Here is an 11,969-nt window from a genome sequence, read left to right as displayed (position 1 = left end):
AACTTGCGCAAAAATAACAGATGTTAATACTTTGCAAGCTTGTCATAACTTTTTACAAGTTGTAAAACACGAAACAATGAAAGATTACAGATCTTGTTAAATTATTCCCGACTAATATCTAATTAGCAGATCTTGTTTTGTTCACAAGTTGTGTTGGTGAAGCATAATTATAATATAATCTTGATATAACATATCTTAAATTGTCCACTAATCTTGTCGAACTAATAGCAATTAAAATGAGTAGTTAAATTATTCACAAGTTCTGCTAGACCAATAAGAAGTTTACCTATTTTTTTACATTATGCACAAGCTGTTTCGAATGAAAAAAGATTACTTGTATTGTCTTTTTAAATGATCTTGAATAACCCACCCTCGTGAAATAGCTTTCTGGATTGAGTTTTCCACAAAATTAATTGAGGAATGATTTGGTGTCTACTTGTGTGGTATGGTAGTGGTGTGGCTTATGGATGCTACCTAGTATGGCAAGAATTTCTTTAATTTTTTGAAGATGTTGCCAAAAGAAGTAGCATTTAAGATGGTGGCCTCTTTTTGAAATGTATTGACAGCTTGTGTGAGGTCATTGAGAGAAGTAAAACACCTGTTTACCAAATCCCTAAAGGAGGGGTAACTGCACCACATGGGTTCTAGTTTGAAGGGTTTGCTAGTGGGGCTAAAGGGTTAGGTGGAGATGGAGAGTAAAAGGGACAGTGGTCAGACTTGTTTCTAGGTAGGTGCATTACTATTGATTTTGGGTAGTATTTTATTCAAGAGTCATTTGCAACACACCTAGCTTTTCGTGTTAGAGTTATTCATGGTTGTTTTCTTTACGTTTAATCTATTACATTCCTTCTTTTCAAAAAGAATAATCAACTTTTCTTTTAGTTTGTTTCAGAAAGAATTACTCTTTTATGTTATGACAATACTTTAATTTCAACTTTTCACGTGGTATGTTTAAAACTACAAGATTAAAGAGTATTTTGGTACATTTAACATAATTTTTATTTAAGACTACAAGATTTAATAGTATTCTTTATTTTTTAAAAATTCTTATAAAATTAAAATAAGTTATTCTTTTGAAAGAGAGGAAGTATACCTATGAAGGGTCTATGAATGAGTTTTACCTTGTTTGGTTTCTAGTATGATCTATCTTGAGTGATCATCAACCGTTGATGGTTTAATACATGTGTATATGTCTTGATGGATTGGTTCTGTTTCTTGTGTGTTAAAAACAAGTGTTTTTTCTTAGGCTTTATCTCTATCTACTGGTAATCTAGAAAAAGATTATGGCCTCATTTATCTAAATCTAAATCATTTGTTTTACAACCCATTAAGTGTATTTATTTATTTTTTCTAATAAATATGAGGTATTTGGATGGATTTCTTTTAAGCGATTTAAAAGTTAAAATTCAAAAATTCAAAATAAATAGTAACCTACTTTGTGTGATAAGACCAAGCTAGGAGATTACGAGATCGATAGAACTATTGGCTTTGTGTGATAAGGTCGTGTCTATTTTTTACAAAATTCTCCTTTGCTACCTACTGTACTATCCGTCTATTATGATAGTGCACATGAAGGGATACACAAAACCTTGCATTGACTTAGCTACCGACTCAGATTTGGGCAGACATCTCAATGGATTTTATAGATGGCTTACCCAAGTCTTGAGAAAAGTCGATCTTGTTTGTAGTAGTGGATCGATTCGCCTAAAGTAAAGTGCTTAAAAGTACTTTTTGTCTTTGTCAAATACCTTCGAAAATATAAAAGTGCTTAAAAATAAAAAACACTTAAAAATAAGTCAATTCAAACATCTTCTATATCATTTCAACGGATTTTGAGAACTTTTGTACGTAAATATGAGTCTAACAGTAGGCACACTTTGATTTCGGGTTCATAAACTCAGTTTGAAAATCAACGTTGAAATTAAAAAAATAAGATTGAAATTTTAGTTTAAAATCACTTTGTCTATGGTTTAAGGAGTTCAAATTCAAAATTTCATTAAAAATAAAGTTGAAATTGAGTTAGATATCATCAAAATGTCAATTTTCTTAAATTTACCGAATAAATTTCAAAATTATTAGTTCAAGAACCTTGATTGAAGGTAAAATCACCAAACCAATGATGGGTAATGATTAAATTTGACTTTAGAAGCTTACTCAATCGATAAATCTTGAAAAATGAACTTGAAACCTTCAAAAATCGAGCTCCCAACCGTTGAAATTGAAGAAATGGGGTTTAAAGTCGAAAAATCGATTATTTATATTGTTCATTACGAACGCGATGGATTGATCACTAATGCGAAGAAGAAAAGACTAACCGGAATATTATATTTGTGAAATTTAATAATGTCGGGGTAGGGGTATAATTAGCCCGATGCTATAACATGGGGTATAATTAGTCAGACAGAATAATGAGGGACAAACTTAGCTACTCCTTCCGTACAGATTTACTTATCACATTTTGACTTGATATACCTATTAAAAAAATAATGATTGATATAGTGATTTTATTATATTAACCCTATTAATTGATGTTTAGTAATAAATATTAAAAAATAATTTAGAGAATCAACAACATATTCTGTATATTTCCTCCAGATAGGGTCTGGAGAGGGTAGGTGTACGCATTTCGTACTACTAAACCAGCGATGAGATTAAGGGTATGTAAAAAAATGAACCGATAAAAATGTTATTGGTTTATTGTTATTGAGTTATTAGGTTAACAATTTTTTAATGATTTTATGCTTTTTTTATTAAGTTATTGATTTGATTTTGGATTTATTTATTGGATTATTGGGTAAATCGATAACCAATAAAAATAATATACTAACAAACTAATTCAATTTTCTGAACTAACATTCGATTCAACCTTGTTAATTCTTATAAATTAAAACACATATGCAAAATTTTAACGGCAACTAAAATTTAGTTTCTTTTCATATTAGTTGCTGCTATTTCTATTTTATGAGTATTTTTTTATAGATTAAATCAAAAATCGAATCGTTAAGTTCTAAAAATCGATAAAAGAAAATATCTTATTGGTTTGATTTTTGGTTTATCAAATTTTAAAATTGTAAATCAATAAATCGAACTGATAATATATACAATTGAATGGAATCGATCAATGCATATCGCTAGGTGAGATAGAAATACTATTTGAAAAATAAGTAATTAATGCTAAGGTAAAACATGCATAAATTTTTTAATTTTTTCTTGGTTTGTCAAAGTATAATACATAAACATGTTCTTTAACTTTACCTCAAATTACATTTATGACCTCCATCTTTGATTGTGTACAAACAGACATTTAAACTTGTATAAAGTTGAGCAAATAGACACGCACTATGTGACATAAAATATGTAAGACGGCGTGTAGGATAAGAATTGATCATGTAAGAAACTACATAGGATATATGTGTTTACTTATTTAATTTTATATAAATTTAAGTATCTATATATTTAAAATTAAAAATTAGAAATGTGATCTAAATTTAAGTTAAGAAGGCATGTTTATATATTGTGTCTTTGTCAAAATATGACGAGTAAAACTGGAAGGTAAATTAGAAAAGGTTGATAAGTAAATGGAGGGAGTAATAAATCAATTAAATTAAGGTGGTATGTTTTGCCCCATTTGCCTTTATTTTATCCACAAAGAGCATCCTTATCTATTATCCATTTTAATTTTACACACAAAAAAACCCGAAGTGAAAAAAATGGCGGCATCAGCTTTTTCTTCTCTTCTTGTGCACTCAACAGCTACCACTTTCTACAATGCTGCTCAATTTCCGGTTCATTCCCTTCCATTTGGACCGGCCGGAAATAACCCTAAAATCCGGTTCAATAAATTGACCGTCAATGCCTCATCGGGAATCGTGCTGGTTGATAAAAGTGAAGCTGATAAAGTTAATCGATTGAAAAATAATTACCTCGAAAAGATTGTGCCTTTGTTGAAAGAAGAATTCAACTACACCAATATTCACCAGGTAAATTTTTATTTTTTTAATTTTTTTTTGGCTTAGTAAAAATTGGGGGAACTCGGAGGGGATTACTATGTGGGCAATTGAACACGCACCATTCAACTGAGCTACTAAGATTCTCCAATAGTAAAAAATATTCCTAAAGTATCTCATTTTTTGCTTAGTAAAAATTGGGGAAGGATTAAACCCCACCACTTAACTTGGCTACTAATAGTATTTCACATTACTGTAGACGCGGGAGTTTCCTATATGAATTATTATTAGTTGTTTGTTAAAATAAACTGTCTGCTATCAATTGTTTATTTTTTTTTTCTACCTCAGGGAACTATTGAGTTTCTTATGTGAAGTATCAAATGTACGAGTTTCCTTTGAACTATCATTGTGAATTATTTGTCAAAAGCACATATCAACTAGCAAAATTGTTCACTTTTCCTACCTGAAATGTTACTGTGAATGATTGATAGTTGAAATGTGTTTTTGACAAATTTTTGGTGATAGTTCAGGTAGGAAACTAATACTAATAGGTTGATAGTTTAGGAGTAAAGTCATCTAGTATCCCATGAACTATGACCAAATTTGATGCGTCACACATCAACTTCACGGGGTCCAACCAAATTTTAGCGTATTTTTGTCATCCTTTTTAGCTGAAGTGACACTTTTGATACGGGACTCATTTTATGTAATAAAGGTTCCACGTCAGCACAGAAGGGTGTCAAAAATACGCTAAAATTGAGTTTAGGAGGGTAATAGGACCCCTACGAAGTTGGAGTGTGTCTTAGCAACTTTGGCCATAGTTTGGGGGGGGGGGGGGGTATTGGACGCTTATCTCATAGTTTAGATATGAAACTCAAAAAACGGATGTACTTTAGGTGTTTTCGACTATTCACTCCTATGTTTCTCGGTCTCCTCAAAAATTTCATTGGGTGCGTAACAGATGAATAGTTCATTTTTGGAGGATTCGATAAGTTTCACGCTATGTTAATTGAATTCGGAAGATCAAAAAAGGATTTTGATTAGCTTTTCAAGTGAAAAGCTTTCAACCATAAAATTTAGTAATTTTTTTCTGAGTTAAATGCTGGTCCAAACACAACTTTGATTTTCAAATACACTTTTTCAACTTGATTTCAAATGCTGTTAACTTCTTTAGCTTCAAGTTTTACAACTTGTATGTACAAATTTACACTGTTTATATTTCCTGCTTGTTCATATACTGCTCCGAGAGTTGAATAATAGATTTGAAATGCTGATAAATAGCTTGTTTGGCACTATTATCATTTAGGGAGTGATAAATCACAGGGAATATTAGTTGCATTGACCATTCTTTAGTATTATATTGATGGGATGTGGAATTACTGCGTTTTAGGTACCGAAGGTCGAAAAGATTGTGGTAAATTGTGGCATAGGAGATGCTGCACAAAACTCCAAAGGTTTGGATGCAGCAATGAATGATTTGGCATTAATCACAGGGCAAAGGCCTGTGAAGACCAGGGCTAAGAATGCAATTGCTACTTTCAAGATTAGAGAAAATCAACCGCTTGGAATTGCTGTTACACTACGAGGGAATGTGATGTACTCGTTTCTTGACCGGTTAATTAATCTGGGGCTTCCTCGAACGAGGGACTTTCAAGGTGTAAACCCCAATAGCTTCGATGGTCATGGAAATTATAGCATTGGTTTCCGTGAACAGAGTGTCTTCCCGGAGCTAAGTTATGATGCCCTTGGTAAGCCAAGAGGGATGGATGTTTGCATAACAACAACAGCTGAGACAGATAAAGAGGCACACAGATTGTTGGCCCTCATGGGTATGCCATTTAGAGAAGGTGCACTTGGACAGACATCAGTTGGGCGAAAGAAAAAGCTTAGAGCTCATCACTTTGACTCAAAGGCGAAGCAAAGATCTAGGAGATGAGGCTGATCCATTCTCCAGGGATACTGAGTTGATTTGTTGTACTTTTTTGCTTTTCCAAGTTTATCGGTTGTTTTTAGCGGACAATTGGAATAGAAAAATCTGTAATTGCACAGTTACTATCTGGTTGCTGATATTTTGAAGATACCTTATTTACGTTTTCCTCAAAAACAAAAGTATTGTTGTTATATCTTGTTTTAAGTTTGTTACTTCATGAATCTTGATTACTGTAACATGTATGTTATCAAATATTTCCTACCCACTCCCCATCTCCTCTTGCCATTTACTTTGATTGAAGACAAACTGCAGACAAAGAGTGTGTCTTGTTTACTCTGTCGTATTCACATTTGTGTGAGTTAGCATCTCTTCTTTCACGAGTTATTGTTTTTGATAGGAGTATTTGTTGATGTGAACCTTCCTACATTCTTTCTCTTGATTGTGTCTTTATAAAGTCGTGGTGTTCTTTACACTTAGATCTTTGTTTCTGAATATGCAAATTTCGGAGAAGCTGTGTCGAGTATGTTAAACTCTGCTTCTGCAGATGGGAGTTGTGTTGCTTCATTCGCGCCCTTCAAAAACATCTCTATGTCCAGAAATTAGTGTGTAGGCTGTGGCTTCTAACTTAGGAACTATGCGAGGTATACAAAATTCTACAAGTTCTTAATTTTCAGAGCGAAGAATCATGTCAGATGAGCAAATGTCTTTAGTCTTCACATTATTGAAATATGGTTCTTATGATCGTTATACTTTGGAAGTGATTCATTTCAAATGAACATCTCAAACGAAGGCATACAGACGATGATAGAGGGTTGGTGTCTTTCTTCTGCAGTCTTTCCTTGAATTCCCAATTTTTCGACTTCTTTTCTCCCCAGTAGGAGGTTGAAGGTATGTGACCAAGTCACATTGTATTGTACCATTAAGTTGTTCATGTATAAGTTATATGTATTGGCAAAATCTTATGTTACATCCACAAAAAATAGAAGCATAATGCATTGTTCGAAAGTAAATTTAAACTTTGCTAACATGTTTACGAACAATTAGACTAGATCATTACTCCCTCGGTCCAATTTAAGTGGCTTAATTTGACTGGACAGAGAATTTAAGAAGTAAAAAGTAACTTTTGAATCTTGTAATCCTAAATTAAATATCCTCGATCAATTGTAAATAAATTTATGGTAATAATAAAAATAAAATAAATACATATTATGGTAATTATATAATTATGGTAATTTATGATATTATAAGAATTTTAGTCCAATTATTGTTTCATAACGTATTCTATTATAATGCATTGTGTTGTATCATATTTTACTGTATTGTACTGATGAATACATTATTTGGATAAATTGTATTGTTGAACAAGCTGTCATAGTTTGCGTCGCAGTAATTCATCTTTCTTTTATACTGCATTCTGCTGTATCGTGTCTTACTGTATTGTTTTGACAAAGAAATCAGTTGGATAAATTGTATCATTTTTCGTACCATCCAAACAAGCTGTTATAGTTTGAGTTTTCTAGTGATTGGTTGGTCTGATGAAAATTAGCAAATAGGATAATTATTTGATGGAGATTTTGAGTATTAAAGATTGATTATAATAAGTTTGTCTAAATGTTTGATGAAGGAAATTAAAGGCATGAGTTTTGATGAATATTCATGTATTGTGTTTGTATCATATGCACTGTATTTCTATCAAATCAGCCATTGCACAAAATAGTATGTTTCTTGGTTACCTAACTATGGATTTAATAATATGATACAATAAAATTTAACTAACAATCAAATATAAGCTGATAACACAGGGCAATGACCATCCAAATAATCTGTTATAGTTTGAGTTTTCTAGTGTTTGGTTGGTCTGGTGAAAATATTATCCGGAGAAAATATATACTAAAGATTAATAACAATATTAGCAAATAAGATTAATGATCTAATGAAAATTTTGAGTATTAAAGTTAGATTATAACAAATTAATGTCTAGATGTTTGGGGAAGGAAATTAAAGGCATGATTTTGATGAATAAAATCGTGTGTATTTCAGGCCAGTTTGAGCTTGATAACTTGCGGAATGCTTCAAATAACATCAACGATGAATTTCACATGCTAAAAGAGGTGAGTGTTCTATTTAGTTGTTGGCTTCATCTGTCCTGTTCGTCTTGTCAAATCTTTTCGTGTTTTGTAATACCACCCCGACTTATGTTTACTTTAGTTTATACCTATTTGAATCCCAAAAGTAGGATTTCAAATTTCAAATTGGAATTGAATCTGAATTATGTTCTTTATCTTCGATGAAGCTTGGTGAGGATACAAGTCAAATAAAAAACGACAAAGCAGAGAAAAAGAAAATAATTGAAAAGAAAAAGGCAGACGTAAAGGAAATTGAAGCCGATTTGGGTTCAAAGCTGGAAACCATTGGTAACCTTGTACACGATTCAGTGCCAGTTAGTAATGATGAGGTATGTGGATTTTGTTGCTTTTTAAGTGACATACCTTAGCTTAAAATAAAATCAACTCTCCTAACAAATATTTTTTTGTAGGCAAATAATGTTATAGTACGGTCAAGGGGAAAGAAGCGGATTGAGAAAGGTCTTAAAAATCACGTTGATCTCATTGAAGCTCTTGGCATTGCGGACATGACAAAGGGTAAGGGCTATATTGAGCTTATGGGATTAGGCATCATGCATCTGCACTTGTTTGGACTGCTGAACTTCTCTGCCTTCTCTATTTCTCTCTCTGAGTCTCACTTTTTCATTTTGCCTTTACCCTTTCTAAGATTGCATTCTTCAGTCTTATTTGCTCATATTTTGTGTTTTGGAATTGTTTTCCCATCCGTTACTTTTATCTGTCAACTCGCAATATTCAGGATAATTTGTCCTGCTTACTCTTTTCCTTCCAGAAAATATTGTTGCTGAAGTCATATTCTCATGTTCGTTGGTGTATTGACTTGCAAGATTAATGCAACGATGCAGGTGCAGATGTTGCTGGAGGAAGAGGTTACTATCTGAAAGGAGCTGGTGTACTTCTTAATCAAGCGTTGATTATGTTTGCTCTTGGTTTCATGGTGGAGAGGGGATATACTCTATTGCAGCCTTCGTTCTTCATAAGGAAAGACATTGTGGCAATGTGTGCTCAATTAGCTCAATTTGATGAACTTTACAAGGTATCTATTGTACATTATTTTGGTACATGGAGTTGAATGGAGTTAATAAACACGCATAATGCAGTTGTATTCCATGAATTGGTGACCGTAACTCTGCATTTTTTAGAAACGTAAAAGTTATTTCAATAAATGGACAAAAGAGTCCCAAGAATAGGTACGTTCGAATAGAACTTCCCTATCCTCAACGATTTAAGGGAACATTAACTCTACATTCTTGATGTTTTTCTTTCAAGATGACATTTATTGGTGGCAAGGCAAACCTCACTTATGTTTTGATAGGTCACTGGCGAGGGAGAGGACAAATATCTGATCGCCACTGCTGAACAACCTCTGTGTGCTTATCATTTGGAAGAGCATATTCCTCCTTCACGGCTTCCGTTAAGGTATTGCAACACCTCTCTGGCACCAACGGTCTGTCCTCTATTGCTTCTATTGCCAGTTGGCTTTTATTGACAAACCTATGACATCTACCAGGTATGCTGGATTTTCGCCATGCTTCCGTAAGGAAGCTGGTTCACATGGTCTCGACACACTTGGAATTTTTATAGTCCACCAGTTTGAGAAAGTGGAACAGTTTTGTTTGACCAGTCCAAATGGGAAATGACTCATGGGACATGCACGAGGAGATGATCAAAAACTAGGAGGAATTCTATCAGCAGGTAGATCTAATTTTCTCTTCCATTTTCTGGGTAATTGCCCTTCTGTTTGAAGTATCTTTGAAGCGTTCAAGCTGCTTAAACAACGGTAGCGGGGTTGTTTAGTGGGGGACTGCTTATTGGGTTGAGATTCCTTTAGAAAATTAGAAATAGCTTCTGCAGCTGAGTAATGCATTCTGCTTCACTTTAGAAAATTAGATAGTCGAGGCTTTTACTATTACTTGGTCATATTATCTGTCATTAGGCTAATCTCAAACTTGGCTTGACGTACCTCAGGTGCAATTTTTAGAATCTAAAGTAGCTCTTTCTTTATATCGCTAAAAGTTCCTTGCCAAATTGTGGCTATCGTTGGTGGTGATAAGCTGTCGCTACCTATTGAGTCTCAGTCTTTTGTTTCATCTTGATATGAGTTAGCTTCCTGAGATTTACGTATCTAAAAAGAACTATCTGATAGAAAGATTCACTTTTTAACTTCTGCAGCTCAAGAATGGATTCTGGTTCAGTGTTTTTTACAATTTTAGATAATACTAGGCGTTTACTTTTGTTTAGTCATATTATTTATAATTCGGCTGATCTCAAACTTGGCTTGACATACGCAAGCAAATCTAAAAATAGTTCTTTCTTCGTCACAGCTAAAGCTCCCTTACCAAACTGTGGCTATCATTTCTGGCGCACTGAATGATGCAGCAGCCAAGAAATATGATTTGGAAGGGTGGTTCCCTGCATCATCGACTTATAGAGAGCTTGTGTCCTGCTCAAACTGCACAGACTATCAGTGAAGAAAATTGGAAACTCAGTTTGGACATAAGGTACGTTGCAATCCAGCTTCAGTTTCCATTGTTTTAGATATTTTGTTTCGCAAAAATCTGAAATACTCTTAACATAATTGTTTCCTTAGGGTGAAGAGAAAGTGAAGCAGTACGTGCATTTATTGAACTCCACTCTTACAGCGACGGAGAGGACTATGTGTTGTATACTTGAGAACTACCAGAGAGAGGATGGAGTGGAGATTCCTGAAGTTTTACAGCCATCTATGGGTGGGACGACATTCATTCCTTTCCAGGCCGCTCCAGCGTAAGAAGATAAAGGAAGCAAGTCAAAGCGATAAACTAATTGTCCATTATGCTAGTTTGTTAGATTAAGGGCAGAGGGATCAATAGAACTTCATATGTGAGCTCATCTATGATAATGTCCAAGAACCATAATAGCAGTGAATGAGTGTGAAATGCTACAAAATACTTATTGGATTGAAGTTCCATGAGACTGAAAATGCTCATGTTGGCATACGCAGGATTTTTGTTGACTCTTTGTGATTGCTGTCTTAAAATTTGATTCTTGTAAACACGTCTTAATTAAGTTTGAAACTATCTTCAATCCTTGAATATTGATTGCTGTAATCTTTTCTTTTAAGTTTGTTACTATTCTCAATTCTTGACTTTTGACTGTTACTATCCTCAATTCTTGACTTTTAAAGGTTACTAGGCTCAATTCTTGCCTTTTGACTGTTACTATCCTCAATTCTTGACTTTAGACTGTTACTACCTCAATTCTTGACTTTTGGCTGCTACTATCCTTAATTCTTGACTTTTATTGGAGTAAAATTTCACTCACCGCTCTCACCCTCAGATGATTTCTCTCTCAGCAACTACACAAAGAAAATGGAAGCTTCGAGAAGATAAAGTAGCAAAAGATGAAATGATTTCAGACAAAGGCAAAATAGATATTAAAGGGTCAAACTTGGACTTGCCAGCTATTTTGTTGGACAAATAGAAATAGGATAAGTGTATAAGTTTTTTTTTGTTTATTGTTTTGTTTTATCTTTTAACTTTTTGCACAAGATACATGTATATATATATATATATATACATTGGTTCAGACAGAATAAGATCATCAGAAAATTCCCCAATAATTTTGCTTCAATCCTTTCATGATATCAGAGCAGCAGCTCAATCGAATCACTCTTCATTCTTTCTAGCACCACTTGATTGAAATGGATCAACATGGTACTCTAGATGTGGTTAATACTACCACTGTAACTCCTACTACAGTTGCGATCCCTGCTGTACCTGGGATCAACATGAATCATCCTTACTATCTTGCTCCTTCAGATTCATCTAGTATGACCATTGTCAACTCCATCTTTGGTGGAAGAGGTTTTCCAGGGTGGAGAAGAGGAATACTGATAGCTTTATCTACAAAAAAGAAACTTGGATTCATTAATGAAACATGTAAAACACCAGATCTGAATGCTACTGACTATGAACAATGGAGTTGTTG

At 33.6% G+C, this 11,969-nt stretch overlaps 1 protein-coding gene and 1 pseudogene across 1 annotated transcript; both read left to right on the top strand.

Moving 5' to 3' along the window:
- Positions 1-3,539: 3,539 nt before the first annotated feature.
- On the top strand, positions 3,540-6,098 carry LOC107843062 (50S ribosomal protein L5, chloroplastic). Its single transcript, XM_016687223.2, has 2 exons — positions 3,540-3,980; positions 5,338-6,098. The coding sequence occupies exons 1-2, from the start codon at positions 3,615-3,617 to the stop codon at positions 5,881-5,883; spliced, it is 912 nt and encodes a 303-aa protein (XP_016542709.2). The 5' UTR covers positions 3,540-3,614; the 3' UTR covers positions 5,884-6,098.
- Positions 6,099-7,850: 1,752 nt separating this feature from the next.
- On the top strand, positions 7,851-10,822 carry LOC107841682 (annotated as a pseudogene).
- Positions 10,823-11,969: the final 1,147 nt, after the last annotated feature.

Source organism: Capsicum annuum, chromosome 9, assembly GCF_002878395.1.
Source record: "Capsicum annuum cultivar UCD-10X-F1 chromosome 9, UCD10Xv1.1, whole genome shotgun sequence".
NCBI lineage: Eukaryota > Viridiplantae > Streptophyta > Magnoliopsida > Solanales > Solanaceae > Capsicum > Capsicum annuum.
The sequence above is the reverse complement of the archived record's forward strand: the minus strand, read 5'-3'. Positions and strand labels throughout refer to the sequence as shown.